The sequence below is a fragment of the Enhydra lutris genome, unplaced genomic scaffold, assembly GCF_002288905.1.
Source record: "Enhydra lutris kenyoni isolate GAN:26980312 unplaced genomic scaffold, ASM228890v2 scaffoldscaffold21, whole genome shotgun sequence".
In the NCBI taxonomy this organism is placed as follows: Eukaryota; Metazoa; Chordata; class Mammalia; order Carnivora; family Mustelidae; genus Enhydra; species Enhydra lutris.
Window position 1 is genome coordinate 29,010,609 of NW_019154105.1, and position 23,040 is coordinate 29,033,648.

A 23,040-nucleotide genomic window follows, 5' to 3' on the forward strand; every position below is an offset into this window, starting at 1 on the left:
GTTTATGGCTATTACATAACACAGAATCCTGTGAGCATTCCTGTGTGAACCTTTGGCCGGACATGTGCTTCCTTTTGAGTGAATACTTTGAGGAGTGAAATGTTTCCAAAGTGATTTTACCATTTTACATTCCATACCACAGTCTGCGAGCACCCCCTCCACCTGCCTGCTAACACGTGATTTGGTCAGCCTTCTTCATTTCAGCTACTGGAGTAAGTGTGTAGTGGTATCTCCTTGTGGTTTTAATTATATTTATTTCTGTAACGACCAATGGTGTTCACTATCTTCTCATGTGCGATTTGCCATCTGTAGCTCTTCTTTGGTGAAGTGTCTGTTTGGATCTAAGTTTCTAAATTGGGTTGTTTTCTTACTGTTGAGTTTTGGGAGTTCTTCCCAACTCGGATATAAGTCTTTATCATATATATGCCTTGCAGGTGTTTTCTCCCAATCTGTGGCTTACTTTTTCTTATAGAAATGGACTTTTTTTTTTTTAAGAATAATTTTAGATTTACATAAAAATTGAACAGGTAATACAGAAAGATCCCATATAGCCCACATCCAGCTTCTCCTATTATCAACATGTAAGTATGGTACATTTGTTAGAATTAATGAATGTTAGTATATTGTTATTAACTAAATTCCATAGTTTATTCAGATTTCCTAAGTTTTTACCTAATGTCCTTTTTTCTTAGATTTCATATTATTTAGTTGTCATGTGTCCTTAAGCTTCTCTTGCTGTGGTAATTTTTCATACTTTGTTTTTGATGACCTTTACAGTTTTGAAGAGTATGAGTGAGGTATTTTGTAGGATAGCCCTGTATCGTACATGTTTTTCTCATGCTTAGACTGGGATTCTGGGTTTGGGGGAGGAAAATCACGGTGGTGAAGTGCCATTTGCATCACATCATATTGAGGGTACACACTATTAGCAGGATTTATGATTTGACATTGATCTTGCTCACCTGGCTGAAATAGTTTGTCCGGTTTCTCACTGTGAAGTTACTCTTTATTTCTCCTTTTTCTGTCTTGTACTCTTTGGAAGAAAGTCACTGGGTGTGGCCCATATTTAAGAAATGGGAAGTTGTGCCCCCCCCCTCCGAGGTCAGAGTGCCTATATAAACCTTTTGTAAATCCGCACAGATTTGTGTCTTCTATTTGTTGATTTATTTAATCACTTACTTATATAATATGGACTCATGGATATTTATTTTATCCTTTTGGTTATAAGCCAGTAATACTTATTTAAGTTGCTCTAGGTTTGGCCATCAGGAGCATTTTCAGTTGGCTCCATTGTCCCATTGACATAGCTCTATCACTGAAGGTAGGTATTTATCTATTTTTTATATTTCCTTGACTTTCTGGCAATACGAGATGCTCCAGGCTCATTTTGTCTGTTTCCTGCCTGGTTCTAAAATCAGCCATTTCTCCAAGAAGATTTGGTTCATTTTATTGACAGAACAAAGAAATATATGTATGTAAACAAAGCTGTGTATATATACCTATCTATAAATATTTCTTTATGTAATTAGCTGCATCTGTATTAAGTTACACATGAGTTCATCTTGATGTCTTCAACTCTAATCCATTACTACATGGATCATTTTTTTAAAAGATTTTATTTATTTATTTGACAGACAGAGATCACAAGTAGGCAGAGAGAGAGAGGGGAAAGCAGGCTTCCTGGGACCCTGGGATCATGACCTGAGCCGAAGGCAGAGGCTTTAACCCACTGAACCACCCAGGCACCCCCACATGGATCATTCTAACCTGCTACCCTTATCTGTAAATTTATAGTTCAGCCATAAGAAACTTGACTCCCACCATCCACTGTCCCTATGTGTATGTATACACACACACATTTATGGCAGTATCTGATTTGTTAATCCATGGGAAATAGTTTTATCTTCTTGGAAGGAATTACATGCAGTTCTTTTGCCTTTAGTCTTAGAGACTTCACTCATTTCCAGATTTACTTAGCTCAGTACCGAACTCCCTTCAGTGAGATGGTTTTATACATTTGTAATGAAATTAGATTTTTTTAAACATAGTCTATATTCCTCCTGGGATTGCCTGACTTCCTAAATGATTTTTAAATTTGCATACATTAATTTTCACTCTGTGTTGAATAGTTCCGTGTTTTGGCAAATGCCTAATGTCATGAATCCACTTTGCAGAATAGTTCGACACCCTAAAAGTCCCTCATGCTTTACCTGTTCATTCCTCTACCTTCCTCTGAACCCCACAATCAGTGAGTTTTCTCAATGTCTTTATAGTTTTGCCTTTTCCAGAATGGCATATAATTAGGATCCTACAGTATGCAATCTTTTCAGACTGGCTTCTTTCACTTAGCACTATGCATTTAAGGTTCTTCAATGTCTTCTCGTGGCTTGATAACTCATTTCTCTTTTATCCTTGCATAATATTTCATTGAGTAGGTGTGCCAGCTTGTTTACCCATTCATCTATTGAAGGAAATTGGTAATGCCCAGGAATGTGATTGCTGGATCATATTGTGTGACAAGTTTAACTTTGTAAGAAACTACCAAACTTTGTCAAAGTGGCTGTACTACTTTGTATTTTTTTTTCCTCATTTTTTTTCACCTGTGGCAAAAAACACATAACATGAAATCTCTGATTTTTAAGTGTGTAGTACAGTAGTGTTAACTTGCTGCACACAGTAGATCTCTAGAACTTTTTCATCTTTTCTCAGTGAAGCTCTACCCATTGAGCAGTAACTCCCCATTTCCCCATCCTCCAGCCCCTGGCAGTCACCATTGTGCTTTCTTCTTCAAGAGTCTGAGTACTTTAGATACTTCATGTAAGTAGAATCATCAGGATTTGTCCTTTGGTAACTAGTGTATTTTACTTACCATAATGTCCTCAAGGTTCATCCATGTTTTAACATATGACAGAATTTCCTTTTTGGGGGGCTGAATAATATTCCATTTTTTGTATATACCACATTTTCTTTGTCCATTAATCCACAAATGGACATTCAGGTTGTTTGCACTTCTTGGCCATTATGACTAATGCTGCAATGGACATAGAAGTGCAGATATCTCTCCAAGATCCTGTTTTCAGTTCTTTTGGATAAATACCTAGAAGTGGGATTGCTGGATCATATGGTAGTTCTATTTTTAATTTTTTGAGGAACCTCTATGCAGTTTTCGATAGTGACTATACCATTTTAGAGTCCCACCAGCAGTGCACAGGGGTTCCATTTTCTCCATATCCTTAGCTGATACTACTTCCATCACAGATACACAACACAAATACCTATCTTGTATTAACTTCATATTACCTATAATTCTTACAGCAAATCTTAAACATGTAACATATATATGTTACTTTCCTAAAAATAGTGGACGGCCATTTATTTCTTCCTTTGTATAATGTAGTCTCCTGAAACTAGTAGCCGTTGTTAGGGCGTCTCTAAAATCCTTGGTAGCCCTGCACGGCTGAGGCTTTGTTGATGACGAGCTGATTCCAGGTACTTTGCTGGCTGGATGTTAAAGTTGTCTTTAGGCTGGAATTTAGATTCTCATTGAAAAGCTATTCCGCTAACCACCAATGCAATGGATATATGAACTTCACACCTTTAGTCTGTTCATTATTTTATTGCCAACATATGATTTCTGAAGGGAGACAGTGAGTTTGGAGTTTGGAGGTCTTCCAATTAGGAAAGACTGACAAATAGCCCAACTCTAATATATTTACAATGGAGATTTTTAAAGAAATTTGACATAATGCACCTCACAAATGGATGCTATTAGAGTCCATTTTAGGCAGCATTTTGAATACAAGGAGACTTAATTTCTTCTTTTTTTCTGATATATAAACACTCCATAGGTCCAAATGTTTGTAAGGCGTGTTATCTTAAAGAATTTTTTTTTTTTTCCAAAAATCATAGTGATACAGAAATAAGCTCGTGGAAAAGTGCTGGTACTTTTTGCCCAGTTGTTGGATAATACTGCAAAGAAGTTCTTCCAAATAAAGGGATTTTACTTTGTATTAAATTTTACAAATAAAGACTCTGAAATGATAGATCCAGAATTCTAAACATTTTTAAGGGTTATAAAAAGATATGCCTGAAATCTTGCATGTTTTTGGACATAGTACAAACTAAGCTTTTTATATGTAGGCATTTTCAATTAAAAAAATTTTATTTGAGTTTTAGGAGTAAACAAACTAATATAAATTGTACTTATTTACAGCAATAAACTACATTTCACAAGCTGCACAACGGCTTTTGTGAGTGTAGCCGATGGCTTTTTGACACCAGCCTTCAAATATGTTTTCTTTCTGTCATTTGCTGAAACACTTAAAATCCTGTAGTACCAGAGCAAAGAAAACAACTTATTTTATAGCAAAGCCACATTATTAACAAAAATACCGAGTAGACCACAGTCCTGTGACTGCTGGAGTATCCTCGGGTCCCGAAATTGAGAGCACAAGCATTTCATGTGTCCATACCTGATTGCATGTAAGTGGATTTTTTATTTTACAAGAATACATGATTACTCAATGAATAAGAATAGAAAAAAGGCCATGAGAAGTAAAAGGGTCAGGAATCAGAGGACACTGCACAGTTTCTTGCTGATTCACTGCTTAGAGGGAGATCTATTTCTTCTTTGATGGGTAGAAATCACAGTCTACAGACTTCATGGATTTTGTCCACAGATAGTTTTTGAGATAGCAAAGTCATAATGTCACATACTTGTAGCATGTAAAAGGGGGATTAATGAATGGTTAGGATATTTTAACCAAATCCCTAACAAAGATTACAGTCCAACACCCTGTATGAAAGTTTGGTTTCAAATGTTAAAAGCAGCTACAGAAAAATCTCAATCTTCATTAGAACAGTAGTCTCAGTCAGAAAATGCAGCATATATTGATATAAAATAAGAACCGGAATTATAAAAGTAAAGAGTCCACCTTTCCTTTCTTTGCATTTTTAAAACCTTTCCCATTTCATTAAAATTTCTGTTGGTTTCCAGAGATACTTATTCTGGCCATTTAGCTCCTCCGGTGGTCTGTCGGTATACAAAAGTATTATCTGTTTATGTAAGAAAGCAAATGCTTATGTCAAAAGAAAATTAATATGTTGTATTTTATGTTTCTTTGCAATTAAAGAAGTTCTGCCTGCTGAAAAATCAAGAGGGACAAAGGGATTATTTTATTTACAAGAACTGTGTAATACCAATCAGGATATGAATTAGTTAATGCCTGTTTGGTAGGAGGGTAAATAGACAATTCAGAAAATGGATTAGAGGAGATTTAAAAACAAGAGATAAGACATTTAACATATTCCAACATATCTGGTGAGTTAAGCATAACAGATTTTGAGAGGCAACACAAGATATGAGTTTTTGTGTATAAGTAGCACCTGCTTTTGAAAGCCCTAGCTAGTTAGGACAGGGTGCTGTGAACTAAAACAGCAGGAGACTGGTCTGGAAAGTTTCGCTAATTTTTTAATTCCGTCAGGTTTTAGGTGAGAGGTGTTCCATTGTTGGCAGGATAGAAATTCCCCCAACTCTAGCCTAATGAGTCCTGCTTTCCCAAACCTCCTGAATCACTGTCAAAAGATCTTTGCCTCAGGTTGAGTCTTCTTGGGTAAAGTCAGGGGAATGGAATAATTATTCAGAGATGATGGACAGCCCAGAGAATTTTTCAAGCAAGCCACCCTAACCCAGATGTGTTTCTCTCAAAAACAGTTTTATTTTTATTTACACAATGTTCAAGTTTCCAATTTACATTTCCATTAACCTTTGCAATGACACGACATTATTTCACATTAGCCATTAGGTTCCCATCACAATGGCATAAAATGCTGCCTGGTGGTCAAAAATAAAAAGCTTATTTAAAGATGTCAAAAAATTTTTAGTCCTTGTAAACATATCATTTAGAATTTCTGGAAACCTCATGCAATCCTGACTTTGGAATAATGCCACATGATAGTGTTTACCAAGAGGGTTACTGGCCCTCTCTAAGTTGTTGAACAACACAGTCAATAAATATATGCATATCTAATCTCGAGCATTCCCTACTTAGTAGTGGATGTTCTGAATATGAAATATCACTGTATTTATAATTCTGCTTTCCATGACACTGCAGTGAGTGAGAAGAATCAAGGGGCTTCCCTAAAAATGTCTCAGGAGCATTGTCGCAAAATATAAAATATTTCAAGCTTTATCCAGTGAGTATTTTAAAAAGATGTAGGAAACGGATTAACATGAGTTGATTAGCTTAAAAAAAGAAAAAGATACACTGCAATTCAATGTATTCGGGGGAATATCAAGTAGAAAAATACGTTATCTAGTAAAACTGGGGTGGCTGGTTGCCACTCTGAGGTAAGGCTTGCAAATGATGTATTTCTTTTACGCAAATTTGTAAATAATATACATAACAGGAGAACAGGAAAGTTAACAGTTGAACGGAAGGGTGCAGAAAAGGTATTTCTCTGTACATCTATTTTAGGCAATTTTGAGGGACAGTGAAGAACTAACTGTCCATCCCTCTTAGGGAGTTCTAAACCTTCTATTTCTTGGCAGAAGTGAAATTTGGTGTGCAATACCATCTAGAAGTATTCTCTTGGAATTCACATTGGAGTTTTCCAATTATGCAGTGCAATCCCAACTGGGAGAGTAAACACCCCCCACAGAACCTAGATTCAGAAGGCTTTTAATAAGGCAAATGGGGATAAATGGGTGAAAAGTGAGACTTAGAACGAAGAATTTCCTGTTTCCATAAAGTTAAAGGAGTAGTAATCAGCATGGAAAGTTCAGTTTGCCAGAACTGGTAGAATCTAGGATGGTGTTATTAAGATTTAGTCTGTTTAGTCGTGAGTAATAGGGAAAAATCTCCGTAATCACTTGGCACGGACCCAAACCTGGGTTCCTCTATAAGTTGACTGCATTTTTTATCCAGTTAGAAGTTGTTTATGTAGGCTCTATGGAACTAAAGTAACTTGGGGGAGGGCGTAGGTGGCTCCTGTTTCATATGGTGTTACCTATAATCCTGAAGGACTGCCTGTTACGAAATTACATTTTTCTGTTGCTACATTTACCAACGTAGGTCATTTACAGACTCTACCATGATAAGATCGATAGATGCTTTGGGCAATACAGAAGAATTAGAAAATGGAGCATTTACCCTTAAGGACATTACACTTTATTTAGGGAAGGGGAACCTCTATTTCCAAAACTACCAGAAGATAACCACAAATTCAACAAGCATCCATTATTACTGACTTAGTGGCCACAAGAATTGAAGGAGTGCTAGCAGGAGAATGAACAGAATGAGGGAAGATCGCTCGTGGATGGCTTTCTGGATCACGGTGGCTTGATTCATAATCCACCCATTGGGGAGGGGGTAGGCAAGAGGAAAATCTGGGCCATGGAAATAAAATGTAAAACTTCAAGCACAGCAAGGAGAACATTCTGGGATGAGAATGTCCTTTCAGTGGAAGGGTAGGAAAGACCTGAGGAGTAGTTTGCTTGAGGGAGGGTGAGGGGAAAAATGAGAGAGAAAATGACCCTGAGTGATGGAGAGACTGAGGTCAGACTTAAGTGATTCATAGGGAGCCAAGGCATGTATTTTCTTCAAGGTGTTAATTTATCAATATTTCCCATATACACAGGTATGGGGATTATGAGACCCATAATTAGTGTGACTATATAATTGTTATCTAAATGGACAGATCTTGAGAGTGAAATGTGGTTCAGTTGGTAATTACACACTGGGACTGTCTCAGGGAAACTGGGGCATGTGGTCCCCCAACAGTAATATTATCCCAAAAGAACTGGGGCACACCTCAGGCTATTCAGTTGTTATGTGAACTGTTCCTTCTACACTTTCCCTCAAGAGTATAATGAAAGGCTTTTGTGTGTATGGTGGGGGGTGGAGGGGGAGGGGCAAGGGCAGGGGGGAGGAACAGGATAAAAAAAGAACAAGTGTTTATTTACTGGGCATAATATCTAGATGTTGGGAATGGAAATTGTTCTTTTTCTTCCTACTCTCCTCTTATGTTTGAGCCACCCAGAACGGAGGATCATGGAGGTAAAAAGGATTAGATATAGGCAGTGTGATAGAGTAGACAAAGCTTTGCCTTTGCAGCCAGAAAAAAAACAAAACAAACTCAGATCGAGTACTAACTCTATCACTAACTAGTTATCAGATGTGGGGTAAATAACTTAACCTATTTAGCCTCTATTTCCAGATATTGGTATGGTCATCATAACCACAGGGCTGTAGGGAAGATGGAATCATGAAATTCTGTGTAACGAAGTATTTTCTGATACCTTAGACCAATGCGTGGCAGTCACAATTGGATTATCTACCCAAAAGCCATTCTTCCTTCTTTTTGTTAACATATTCCATTTTTCCCCCTGCCCCAGGCATTGGACAACGCTTTGGGTCAATAGTGTAACCTCATCATGATAATTTCATTCCTCTTACCAGTAACTGGTTCAGAAAGGGTTGTACAATCCAACCCTAGCCAAAGGAACAAAAAAGGATGGCTGGGAGAGTTTTTTGGGGAAAGATTCCCTGGCTCTTCAAAAGAGACCCACACAGGACTTTCCCTTGTTTCTGCCACTTGATATGAGTTCCTGAGTATAGCCATGCTGCAACCCCAGTGGGTGCCAATAACATACAGAGTTCGGAAGAACTGGTCCTGGGAAGGGGCCTGGGTCCTGGACGAAGTTGTGCTATTGAAATAATTAAGCCAGTAACCACCCTACTCCTGCCCTTACTGTTATAAGAGCTATATCATTTTGATTGCCGAAGTTACTTTTAGTTGTGTTTTTTGTTACTTGTACCTGAATGAATCCTAATTGCTTTTCATCTTTGTAAGTATTCATTTCATCTTGGTGAGAACTTGAAGACTTACAAGTGCTTCCTCTGTTTTTAAAAAGATGTCGTTAAATATGAACCTATCTCAAGGTAAAAGTATGAGAAACCTGAAAACGAAAACTATAAGCTCACTACTTGAGGAGTGATGAGTACATCTGCACATGGGAAGTTTGGAACAGGAGGTTATAGAGGGTGTGCGAGGTCAAGGGACAGGATATTAGGCTAACTTTACAAAAAAGTGGCCATCTCATTGGTAGACTGGTCTACCATGGGAAGGAGGAATTTTTAGGCATTCTCCTAACAATTCTGAATGATGGGGGGCGCAGGGCTCTCAGGAGAATAATGGAAATTTAGAGTTGGAAGGTATCTTTGGCAAAAGGGAAGAAGTTAAGAACATCAGTGGGCAGGGATCTCCCTGGGAATCAGGCTCAGAGACTGGAATGGGGAGGGTGCATGCTTTAAAAATACGAAAAGCTAGAAATGCTAATCTCAATAAAGTAAACTTTCAGTTACGTCATGGCTGTGCCTAAAACATTTGTCAAATTGAACTAGTTAAGTGGGGAATGGGAGGGGGGTTTGGTAAAGTGGGGCAGGGAGAGCGGATAACAGAGGTTCTAAGGACCTGGAACGTTTTCCAACCAGGTGGGAGGCTGCCCCTTGTCTAAGAGCTTAACCCTACCTGCTACTCCCGCTTACAGAGCACAGAGCGATGGGGGCCGGCTCTGGGGACAAACACTGAAGGGCACCGCCACAGTGTTTCTGCTTAGATGCTGCCTAGACCTGGGCTTTTCCACTCCTAAGAGGGTATTTCAGGGCTTTTCCTGACTGAGATACAGAGAGTGGCCTAGAGGAGCTGTATCTTCCAGAGATCTAAAAATAGAGACCACACTGATTTATGCTATCTGAGTCTGTCCAGTGCCCTTGGAGGGTAATATTGTAGTGTAGACCATTACTAAAATAAAATAATTTATTTTTTGCCATTTGCCTATAAATTGATTTAAAATTTCTAAGTATTGTAACTTCAATGTATGTTTAAAGGAATTTGAAGAGGTATTAAATTAGATTCACTTAACACCAGTTTACCCTGATGACTCCCACAGATAGACAACGAGAACTATTACTGAATTTATGGGGCTGTGTTAGCAGAGCCTACAGTGGTCCTGTATCTTTCCAATAACTTCCTGGACAAGTGAACCTCTCTAAAATTCCTTTTTAAATGTAGCTGGGAACTTGGTTTCTCACTGGTGAAATCTGGGAGGGAACTTGGGAATCATCTGGTGGCATGTCCGGAAACACAGGGCAGTGCTAGAGGCAACATACAGGCCACGTCTTGCAGTCCTAACTCCAGTGTATCCTCCACCCACTATAATTTCCCTCTCTCCACCATGCTTCTCATTTACTGTTAATTTTTTGAAGTTAGTCTTCACATTGCTTGGTGCATGTGTAGAGGACTCTGTTCTCTAAGTAGAGGAAGGCTGTTCGGAGGAAAAAGATGTTCTATATAATTTCATAGGGGAAGTTTGGACAAGTCTGCATTATGACTTGTCTTCCTACATTTAGTGTCTGTTAGAAGGCTGAGGGGGGGTTGGTGGGGTGATGCACAGACACGGAATCTGTAACAGGAGTAAAAGAGTGACTCCTGACATGGAGTCAGGACATGGAATCTGTAACAGGAGTAGAAGAGTTCCTAGAGGATCGTCTTTAACCAGCAGTGTATGCTGTGAATGAGAAACCATTCTGGAATAATAATAGGTTTCTTAAAGGCGTACAATTAAGGCTGAAGGAGGGCATGAGAAATGAGTTTGACGGACAAGAGCTGATGCAGTGTGAACTCACCGTCCCGCCACTAGAATGTTGGCAGACGTTCTTGTCATGCAGCTTTGGTGTAGATAATGTGAATTTTGCCAGGTTTGAGCTAATGACTTTTATTTCCACTTTATTTTATATGGGGCTGAGGGAGACAAGATTTATGTAAACATGTACCCTTGACATACAGGACGGAAAAGCAGAAAAGAAAAATAACCCGAAGCAGTTTGGAGGAGGCTACCCAGATTACAAAGCTCCCTCCAAAACCTTTTAAAGGCAATAGGACTAAGAATCTGGGGAGATTATTAAGATTCATTGTTTTGTGAATTGAAGATACACAATACAAGCTTTCAGCTATGCAAGGGCAAGATAACTCAGGAGGTTTGGAACGAGGAGGAGGCAACATGAATTGATTCTGTTGGGTTAAGGCAGGAGGCAAGATGGCGTCCGGTGCTGGGAGGGAATGAGCACGAGAGAGGTAATGTATTTCACACGCAGCCAAACCTGCATGGTGCACAGCATATCGTATTTTAATCATTTTCACCTATAAAAAAGTCATATTTGAAAATGTTCCCCCTTTACTGTTTCTCCTCAAGAGGAAACCCAGGGAGAGGTGGAAGCCAGATGGCGATACCGATTGCTCTTATTCATCCTTTGGCTTCTAACGGGAGCTGTTTGAAGCTAGGTGAATCTGTGACCCTGTGTACCTAAGGCAAATGCGTAATGTTATTTGGCCTCTCTACTCCTGATTTATTTTTCTGTTGTCTTCAAGACAGGAAATACCGGTAGAGTCATTATTGAGAATGGGTTTCTTTCCAACCGGTTCAACAATACACCTATTTTTCCCACATTGATTTCCTACTGAAATCTTTGTGATGAGTGCTGGTTGCTCCAGGAGGTGCAAGGTATCTAGCGGCCAATCAGGAACGACCATGAGCCCCTTGATGTACCAAAGACTTTTTGATTAGGAAAAACAAAACCAAACAAGACAACTGTTAGACCTTTTCCATTCAAATAAGGAAATTCTTGCTATCGGAGAAGTAAAAGTAAACTCAAAACTCTTCATTCTTACCCTTTTAGGAACTTAGTATTTTCTGGTTTGCAGTTCTTCTCTTAACAAGGGTTTCCTTTCAAATGTGGCTTGTGAAATTGTAACCTTTAACAATTTTCTGTCAGTTTAGTTGATTTCTGTTATATAGAAAAAGCATGATTAGAGTAAAAGCACAGTGTATTCTGGATCTATAAATCGAATGACCTTGTTAGTTCCTATAGGACATTTTTCTTATTTGATTACTGATGGACACTGGTTGACACATTTTGGAACCAAAATGATTCTCCGGGTACATGAAATCCTGGTACAAAAAGTCCTGCCTTGCCAAGTTCTCAGCTCCAAGAAAGACACGGTTCATTCTAAAAATGTTTCTAAGAAACCAATCTATATCCTGGCTTGCTGAGATATTCTGAATTTCTGCAGACTCCATCACCTTCTCTGGGACTGCCAGCTGGCATGAAAACACAGTGTATGCCTGAATGTCCCAGCCTTCTGACGTCCTTTTCAACAATATCAGGACTTGGGAGAAATATATGTGAAAATATTTAATTACCAGATTCTAAGTTTAACTAACACATATCAAACACAACCCTGGGCCCCAGGTTGAAAAATACTTGCTTTAATTGCCGATCTCTCTCTTTACCTTTTAGAAACAGTAACATAGTTACCTCTGCATTTTTGAGGGATGCATCAGCCAGTTGGTGTTTCAGTGTCATTTGCTGTCTCTTCCTTTTCTCCTTCCCATCATTTGGACATTTGACTGTGTGTTTGCCCTGATCAAACCCATCCACTCACTCCTATTCTCATTAAAAGTTCTGGGAAATATTGTGGAAGGAAAAAAAGTTAGAAGCTGGAGCTATCGGTGCAAAGGAAGCTTTGGATTACCTGTGGATTTTGAACATCTCTTCCATTCCTGATCCCTCAACAGCGTGGAAAATTTGGTATTTCGATATATGAATAGCCACGAATGACTGATACAAACACGTCTACTTTTCACGACACGGTTCCAGAAGCAGTTCGCTACAGTTCCTGTCTCTGCTGGCGCGCCATTCCCATACCCCACCAGAGTGCAGCCGTCTTTGTGGCTACTGTTCCTTTCTGCGGGGTGGGGGCATGAGGCAGGGGGCAGAGATGCCTGGCGGAGTCACACAACCACACACACAAAATGGCAGAGAAACAGCAAGAGCGAAAGAGATTCTGGTTTGGGCCCAAATCACTAGTTGCTTCACTTCGTGAATAAAAGCAAGTGCCTTAGAAGCTGACATTATTTACAATGCTCAGATTGTTCAAACACCCACCCAAAGCCAAAGACCACCACGCAACAGGGAACAAGTCAATGAACTATGTACAGAATTTACAAGGAAGTTTACATAATATTCTACATTCTGTTCACAAGTTTACCTTTGTTCGCTTTCAGGAAACTGAGATAACGTGTTCGTTTTTCTTTCTCATCCCAGTAATTACTGATTGAACCAACACGAACAAATAATGGTACATTCCCTTTTCCTCCCTCCTGGGATATAGGGTTACATTTTGTTTAGGAAAAAAAAAAAAATGGGGGCACGTCACCCTTTGGTGAGACACTATTCAAAATTGTCCATGTAAGAAATCTTGGAGGTTGTCTCCTTCTAGCATTATAAATATTTTTTGTTTGTTTGTTTAACTTGGTGAATTTCAACTGAGTTCTTTCATAAATGAATATTTATAAAGGAGTCATTGATTTTGGAAAGATGGAATTTAGTCAACATTTCTGTATATTGTACGTAATGTTTGCTTAAGGAAAGTCTATCCTTGGATCCATAAACCAAACTTTATTCTCTGCACCACATTTTTCTCTTTGCATTCTCAAGATCTTTCGTTGCTCATAATGCACAATAAAAATGGCATATATGATACGAGAACATGTATCATTTAGCCAGCAGAATCACCAACCAGTATGCTGTTTCTGTTTGTCAGTACAGAGGATGGAGGCAATAATCCTGGGTAATTTACCTCCAAGTGTGTCTTTACCTGGGTCTGCCTCACAAAGCTGTTAAGCGTAACATAGGTTACCCCTGATATGTGAAGCCAAGGAACATGAGTGGGAAAAATGAGTGCGTAGTCATCGTTGTCAAATAAAAGATAGGGTTTCTGCTGGGTCTACACAGGCTACATCTATGACACAGCTTATGTGCCACCATATGAACTGTGGACATGGGGTCCCCTGGACATGACTGTGGCATAGGAGAGTGAGTCTACGCAGTCGTCTTCTTCTGCTGCCACTCAGTAATGCAGGAGAGTATGGCTATTTTCATGGCAAAAAGAAAACAACCCAGCATACCTAGATGGTGACCCCTTGATAATGTCTTGATCTGTCTCTTTCAGGAATGGGGACCAGTGTGAGGGCACTTAGGAATGTCTAACAACTTTTACGTACATCATTTAGAGCAAGACAAGGGAGAGAGGTAGGGAAGGAAGGAATTTTTTCCATGGACTGTTAACTCCAGAGGGAGTGTGGGTGGGGGCCGAGGAGGAGGGGATTTGGCTGGGAGGTGTCCAGAAGAAGGAAGTGGGACAGAGGTCATGAACCAGAAATATGTCAGCTTGTCCATTTTTCAGGCTCCCATTGCCTCTAAACTCAAAGCTCTTCAATAGGAAATAGCAAATAGCTATTTAATTTGCAAATAGCAAGTAGCTATTTGCACCATCCTGTGTCCCCTCTGTAGCCCAGGAGGGCATACAGTGACACCATTTTGTGCCCGATGGTAGATTCAGGTTCACTAATCTTTCATTTTACAAAGGTTAAGATATAAGAATTTAAAATGTTCTCTTTTTCTCAGAGGCGCTTTACCTTTCAACTATAAGCATCAAATTCCTTAGACTTTGAAGGCAGGATTAAAAAAAAATCATAAAATTAAAATTACCTCAGTCTTTTCCAAGGAGGATGATTTAAACAGATGAATAAAGAAAAATTGTTTTTTGTTACAGAACATAGATTATAGACACTTCCTTTCTCACTTAGCATTTCATCCTTAAAATCTTTTTAAAGAGTTTTGACACCAGAAGGATTCATTCCTGTTGGGCAACAGCCAACAATCTCCCTTTCTGTGTTTAAATACGCAGTGTTTCCTGGATGGTCATTGGGAATATTAACCTCCCAATATGGTCATATTCCATTCTCTTTGGGCATTTCTTGATGGCAAAGCATCTTTCCCGGCCAAGAACTAGTCAGTTGCAAAATGGATCTCTTCATCCCCGGAGGCTGGAGATTCTCTTGACCAGGGCATTGTGATTCTGCAAACTGTAACCCTAAATGAGAATTTGGTCCCCAGACTCTACTAATTTCTTATGAAACCATTGAGATAATTTTTCGCAGTAAAAGCACAGTTTTTATATTCTTACTAATGTGTATTATCTGCAGCCATAACCATTCATTTATTTGGGGGTTCTCTTTTCTTGTTGCTTTCTAAAAAGAGTATCTCAATGCTCTGTCCCCTTGGGGTTATCAGCAGGAATTTGGCCTTATCTTTCCAAGTAAGACTATAATTTCTAGCAGCTGATGCTTTTGTAAACATAGACCCTCATCACAGCCTTAGGGAGAAAGCCAGATCATCAAATGATGCAATCATCCTTATTATTACCTCAACCCTTTTGTGACATCCAGAGATCAGATTCCAAACAAATTGCCTCCATCACTGGTTGGTCGTTTTAGGGTCTCACTCAACCTTGCAAATGAACATAGAGAATTCTTAGCTACTCAGACCTGGGAGGGGGGGAGAGGCTTTAATGACATAAAATGGGATAAACCCCAATGTAGCTGGTTGGACACGTTTAGGAGTGTGTGTTGGGCCAATGAGGGATGCCCCTTCAGGGACTCATGACCACGGTAATCCATGAGCAGAGATAAGGCAGAGCAGCAATGACAGTGCTTCATGAGTCACCAGACACGTTCTATGCTTTAGGGGCTGGTGTGCATGTTTGAAGGCCCAGTGATTTTGTCATTGTTGTTATCTGTGGTTTTCCTCTTTTGAAGTTTTTCTTTAAAATAGAAATCTGGCCTCAGAGGAGAAGGGCAGCAAAGTGGGTGTATGTGCATTTCCTGAAGCATTCATTTTATACTTTGGAATGCAGAGCTCAGAGAGCAGAGCCCTGAGGTGCTCGCTGAGGCCTGTCCAACAAGACCTGTCACCATTAGGTGCTGCTCTCTGGAAGGCTAAGAAATATATACTATTTGATTGAAGATTTGGCAGTTTAGGTAACTGCCCAGGCACCCTTTTCACAGCACATAAGACTTGCCTTCCTCTTGGAAAGGACAATTTTTTTCCCCCCCCAAGCAAAAAAATGCTCACTCTCCCATTATTGAAGCCTTCCTTCTCCATTCTCGTCCCTTACTCTCTGGAGCAGGGACAGGGGACATTCACAGGCATGGCTTCAGGGCACAGAGGCGATGAAATGGGTTCAAGGCTGCTCATTTGAATAGTTAAGGAAATCACCGTTGCCCCAGATTCCTTATTCTCAACAAAAGAAAAATGTTCTCAATGGCCACCAGGATGGATTCTAGTGCTAATTTGAAATCTGCTTGCAAGTCGGAGAAGGAAGCGTTTTTGTTTTTGTTTTTGTTTTCCCCCAGAATATCCAGTTTAACGGTGAGGTGAAGATGGCAGATTTTTGGGGCTCAAACTCCTCCGCCCTTGTCAATCCCTCCCTCCTCTCCCGTGGAGCTGGGACCCCTTCTACAAGGGAGTTTTGGAGACTTGAGCCTGGAGGGGAGTCTTCCTTCCTGTCTAGGCTCCTTCTATCCCCCCTTCTTCCTGGAAATCTGTAACTTGTCAATGGCTTTGTTTTTTCTTCTGAGATCCTGGAAATTGTGTTGTTTTTTGGCAGCATGAGATTGTTACAGTTTTCCAGGAAGCGGTGCGCGCACAGAGCTAGGTCCTCTTTTCAATCGCATTTAAAAAATAAATCAGTAAAATCCAGGGTAAGTAGGGAGGACTGCTAAAGATCTATCTAACTCCTCTCTTTGTGTGTGTGTGTGTGTGTGTGTGTGTGTGTGTGTGTGTGTGTTTGTAAACATGGCAATTACTAGAGCTCTGAAAGAGCGGATAACCTGGACTACAGTAGACTGGAAAAAAAATAGAGTTTTTTTTGGTGTGTGTGTATGTGGGTGCGTGGGTGGGTGTTTTGTTTTTGGAAGTAAACATGGTGCAGTAATAAAATTGATATGCAAGGCCTAAAACCAATTGAATGGCTGAATCTCTTACCTCAAAAAACAGCAGGATCCCTGCTGCTGGGCGGGGGTGGGGGCGGTTGGGGTGGGGGCAGAGGTGGGGGCGCCTGTGGGGTTAAGAATCAAGAGGAGAGTAGTCGTTTACGAACCATGAGGACAGACCTTAGTGTACGTAGTAAAGCCAATAAACGACGTTAAAAAGAGAAAAGGTGATGGGGAAGAACATTCGGGACCACTTGTCTATGGAATTCACATCAGTCAAGTCGGGGATTTTGACTTTGAGCTGCGAGGCGCGCCGGCGGATGCGCCCCTTGCTGTGCGCGCCGTGCCGGTCCAGCGCGCGCCCGTAGCCCTCGCGGCTGCTCAGCGGCTTGCGGTACTGGATGCTGGCGCTGTCGTACGAGTACATGCTGGTGGCCTTGGGCTCGCTCACGCCCGTCAGCACCTCCGAGCCGCTCGTCTCGTTCCGGATTTCCAGGGTGCTGAGCAGAATGTTGCCGTGCGCGTCGACCTGGCGAGAAAGGGACGCGCTCAGCCACAGCGGGAGGGACACTGGCTGTTCTCGTGAACCTGCGGCTGATGACGCCACGCGGGGCTCATGAGACTGTCCCGCTGCACGTCCTGCTCTGCGTGCCTCCTGGACTACAGGATGATCTGTCCTCTATGTAGCTCTCATCATTATTTACCTAATCTACCACCTGTCTGTCTAATCCAACACCTGTCCAAGGTCTGTCTTCTCTCTCTAAACCGTCATCTATATCCGTCTCTATCTAATCCATCATTATCTAGCTAATCTCTCTACCTATTTAATTCATCACCTTTTTATCTAACTAATCTACCATCTATCTCTCATTTGTCTAATCCTTCATCTGTCTACCACTACGCAGTCGGCTGTGTATCTAATCTACCATCTAGTTATCTACCATTTATTTATTTATCATACATCTGTTTATTATCTGTCTAACCTACCTTCTATCTATTCATCCATACATCATTTATATTTATGTATACTTATCTATCTATATCATTTATAACTGTGGCATTTTTTTTTGTTGTTGTTACAAAAGTGGCCCATGGAAGTATGTAAAATGAGAAAACAAATAGGAAACACAAAAAATAAGAAGTGGAAATTTTTATAATTTCACCTTTAGAGTTCATTATTTTTAGTATCCTGCTAGCCCTCCTGTCTTTTTTCTATTCATATATACTTAACAAGCACAAGTTCACCTGGCATATTTTGCTTTGCAATCTTGTTTGGTGGGTTAATAGTGTACCTGGTCCTATTTCCATGGTAATAATTATTCTTCTGAGATATCACTTATTAACTACTTATATGGATAAAGCATAATTGTGTTCATCTATCCTTAGATGTTAAGGCTTGTTTTACTTGCAGTGTTACATAAACAAGCCTGCAAGAGACATCTTCTAGCTAAATCTTTGTGCATTGCTATAATTATTTCCTCAGGCTAAATTGCCAAAAGTAGGATTCAGGGGTCAAAAGGATATGCCTGGCTTATACTTTGACTTTCGTGTCCCCACTATTATTTATTGTTGCTTCCTGCCATTCGAGTGGTACCTATCCCAGATTGCCCAAGTTTTGTCTATGCTATGCCCACACACATTTATGGAACTACAGAAAATGTGAGCATGTTTGGCCTACAATGCGGCTTTTCTTTAACTTTACTCGATGCCCTTTGCCAACTAAGTTACCTTGAGAGGACATGCTCATTCGTGCAAATGAGTCTGAAGTACTTCCAAGGGCAGTACAGGCAACTGTGTTGGAATCTAGTGTTATTAGCATGGTGCCCGAGTTACAGTAAGTGCTCTATAAATGCTTTCATACGAAATGAATCTCAGTAAACACTCGAATGCCTAACAAAGGTATCGGTAAGCAGATGAAAGAAATGAGTGACCAAGAAAGAGTAAAGCTTAGGAAGAGGCAAAGACAGAAAAGAAAGGTAGAAAGAGTGGTGGGATATGATGCTGGTACATCACAGAGGACAGAACGAAAATTTGGGTGTCCGCTATGTGCCTAGCATCATGGTAGCGGGTTTGTATATATCCATCGTTCATCACCTGCTATAGCCAACTCCCTCTGGCTTACTCCATTGCTAGGGCTGTCTTGTCTGATTTAAAAAAAAAAATGTGATTTTTACTGAGAAAGGACCGCTTCCTAGTCCTTGGCCTTCACCACACCCCGCAATGAATTTAATGATGCATTTGATAGCTTTAAGCTTGGAGGTAGTCAGAGAGAGACGGTGACTCAATCTGGCCTCTCCCTCCACTGCCACCTATCCTTTCCTTCTGTAAAGCATGTGGCTGTAGCCTAATTGAGCTACCCATTATGCCCTCATGGGCACTTCTACTGGCTTCTTCATTCAGGGAGTTAATATTAACTTTTGCTGTTAATAACTACTATTTATTGATTCCTATTGCATAATTCAACTCAGTTATTTCTTATAACAACTCTACAAAATATATAGTATTATCCTAGTTCAGCAGGTAGGGAAATAGAGCTTCAGGGAGCTTAAGTAAATACCTGCGATTAAACAAAGAAAAAGTGCTCAATTTGGGATTAAAATACAGGATATTCTTTGCCCTAAATATAATTTTCTCTCCTGCTTGCATGTTAATCAGTGTATTTTATTTTAAGATTTTATTTACTTATTTGACAGAGAACACAAGTAGTCAAAGAGGCAGGCAGAGAGAGAGGAGGAAGCAGGCTCCCTGCTGAGCAGAGAGCTCAATGTGGGGCTCGATCCCAGGATCCTGGGATCATGACCCGAGCCGAGGGCAGAGGCTTTAACCCACTGAGCCACCCAGGTGCACCAGTCAGTGTATTTTCTTTAAGGCTCAGTTGAAATCCTACTTTTTGTGTGTACCCGTGTACCTTCCCTGCTTATAGTAACTTCACAAACCAACTTCCTCTCTCTCTCTTTCTCTCTGTAAACAGTATTGAGAACTTACTGTGTGTGCCAGGCACAGTGCTAGGTGTTGGGGATATGTATGTGTGTGTGTGTGTGCGTGCACGCGCACCTGTGCATGCACCAGGATATGGGTGAAAAGTCACACGTATGAAAGTTTACTTTATGAAAGAGGGTGATGGCATTAAAGTGACAAGGAGCAAAGTACTGAATTCATTAGAAAAGGGGCAAGTCCCTTAGGAGATAATCATGGTGCATATCTTTCTGCTAGGCACTGTGGTGTTTCAGTGTAGAGTATCATAAAACACAATTTTGTCCTTGAGACAATAATCTCCTTAAAGATACAGGAGTGAGATATAATTGGGGGGAGTGACAAAAGTTTTTAACCAAATGCTAAATGGTACAGCATAGACCATGATTAGGGGTTCTTAAAAGTCTGGGGGTCAAGGAAGGCTTCATAAAGGAGGTGCAGCTTTTCCTAGGCCTTAAAGATGGGTGAAAGAACAAAGGATTCAGAGTTGAAAACTGTGTTCTTGGGGCTCCTGGGTGGCTCAGTTGGTTAAGTGTCTGCCTTCAGCTCAGGTTGGGATCCTGGGATCCTGGGATCCTTGAATCGAGTCCAGCATTGGGCTCCCTGTTCAGCAGGGAGCCTTCTTCTCCCTCTGCCCCTCACCCTGCTCATGCTCTCTCGCACTCTCTCTCTGTCTCAAATAAATAACTAAATAAAATCTTAAAAGAACAAGGAAACTGTGTTCTCGTCCTGATTTTGTTAGTAAATCCATTTCTTTATCTAAAAATACAAGGTTTTCACCAGGTAATCTCAAGGGTTTGTTTCTGACTTTTGACAGTCCTTATTATGTATAATATTCTAGGCAGAGGACACAGCATACTAAAAACAAAAACAAAACGAAACCAAAAACCTTGTAAAGTTGAATCACTTGATCTGTACTGTATGTATCATTAAGTTGCATTATTATGGAATCTCCCTTAGTAAACAAGTTACTAGAATTTGGAATCAGCCAGTGAAGCATAAAGATGCTCCTCATTACACAGAAGTCGTACAAAAAGCATATTTTATTAAGATATTTTTGTTAAGTTTGGTTCAGACTCCAATGAGCCAATAAATTGCATGATCTTAATTAGTCTGTGCAGGTCCCTCAAAATATTTTGTCATTGAGCTAGACATCATAGCTCTAAGTGACATATAAAATAATCCGGTTCTACAACTACTCACGAACGCTGACTGCATTACTGGTTGATGGTTGAATCCACATTATGCTGTTCTTTATCGGAGAAATTTAAGAAGGGCCATGTAACAGTGATGACCTATCTTCAGGCTCTCTCCTCCACACAGTCTAGAATGTCTCCTGAAAGCTAGTGTTAGAGACCGTGCGTGTACATGTGCATGTGCGTTAGCGTGCATGTGTGTGAGATGGAGTGCTTGTACATTTCTCCTGAAGTGTGAGTTTTCCTTCCCCACCTCTAAGCTTTTTGCTGCCTCATAATGTGAATGCGTGACAGCAACGCCATTGTTGATGCCAGTGGGTTTCTGGTGGGCTCTGCTTGAACCCCTGCCCTTTGGAGAAGAGTGTCTTTCCTTTCCCCTCAACTGTATAAAGACACCCAAGGTGTCCTTAGATCCACAGTGGGAGGCAGAGCTTTCCAAAAATAATGTCCCTGGGGAAAGTGGTCATTGTTTTCTCACACCCTCAGAAGCAGCGAAGGGCCAGGTGGTGGCTGCTTTGTCGATAAGGGATTAACTCATCAACATCTGGGCGTGATCCAGACACCAAAGATTTCATAACCTCGAAGTGGAAGGATGTGAGGCAAATGAAAATGTCAACACACTTGATTTCTAGGGCAGATAAACAGATTTCTCAGAGCACTGCTCATGTTGGACATAAGTGTTCACTGGGATCATCATTGCCCACTCCTCCTCTTGCCCTAAAGGAAGGGACTCTCCACTCCAGTTCCTGAGAGGGAAACTGAGGGATCCATGCTTCCAGCTTCTCTTCCCCTTCTCCTCTTGCACTGCTCCCCACTGGGCATACGTGGGACAAGGACGCGGGCATACTTGGCTCCACGGGTTCTGGGTATTTTTCTCCTTCCGATCTGCTTACAGAAAAGATGCAATGTGGTGAGGGATGTGCCTGTTGAACCCGCTGGGTTGGTGAGTCCGGCCTGCACTCATTCTGTGGTTCCTGCGACTGGAGAGGGAGATAAATCTATCTAAATGGGGTGTGTGTGTGTGAATTACTACGTTATATTAACTACATATTCTTCCAACCAACAACACTGACTTTTTTTTTTTTTTAAGTTTAGAGCATCATTAAGCCTAAATTTAGAGCAAATGAATACAACTGTTATTAAGACTCCAGGAGGGTCGACAAATAAACCTTCACTCTTCCCTTTCAGGTAGATGGTCAAAATGTAAGCTTGAGATGACTGATACCAGGGAGCAAAGAGTATGACTTTGGACTGCAGCCCCAACGGCTCACGAACTGTTCATCCTCACCTCACTCCTTAGTAGGGAGGCATATTTTATGCACTCCAAGAGGTAATTTTTAGTCATACCATGGATAAACATTTAAAATGTTAAATTGTTCATTCCTTGTTCATTTTTTCAATAAACGTTTATTGAGTGCTTACTATGTGTCAGGCACTGTTCCAGACACTGACGAGGAAATCAGCCCTTCCATAAATAATAGAACATTATGCCTCACATTTTAGAGATTCAAAGATCTCAAATAATAAAACCCCTTACTTTTTTACTCTGATGAACAAACCCTGGGACTCCTTACACCTCCAATCGGTTCTAAATATTTTCCTGGATAATATGACCTCTTTCAGCCTCAGGTTACTAACTCTTTTTCCAACAGACTTTTCTGAAATTTGTGAGCATGATATCCGCTTTCTGCCTGTGAAACCTTTCTCTCCTCTTCCCTCCTGAGGGTCTCCTTAAAGCGTGCTGACCACAGGCAAATATTGGAGGGGTTCTCATATAAAAGAAAGCTTGGGGTTTCATGCTGTAAGGATCTGAGATGGGGAGGAACAAGCCACCTTCCAGCTGGTGAACCCTCTCCTGCCTTCCTACAGTGCAGCCCTTACCAACACAATATCTTAGTTTTAAAATGTGAGGACACAGCTGTTCTGCGAAGACAGCAAAACACAAGAGGTTCTGAACCCTTGGCACTTATATCC

The 23,040-nt window shown here is 40.6% G+C and overlaps 1 protein-coding gene across 2 annotated transcripts in view; it reads right to left on the reverse strand.

Moving 5' to 3' along the window:
* Positions 1 to 17,078: 17,078 nt before the first annotated feature.
* Positions 17,079 to 23,040, reverse strand: part of LOC111149058 (gamma-aminobutyric acid type A receptor beta1 subunit) — a 419,687-nt gene continuing 413,725 nt past the window's right edge. For both annotated transcript variants that reach the window (XM_022505961.1, XM_022505962.1), the window contains exon 9: positions 17,079 to 17,426. In XM_022505961.1, the coding sequence (XP_022361669.1) occupies positions 17,079 to 17,426 (348 nt within the window). The remainder of the gene's footprint in view (positions 17,427 to 23,040) is intronic.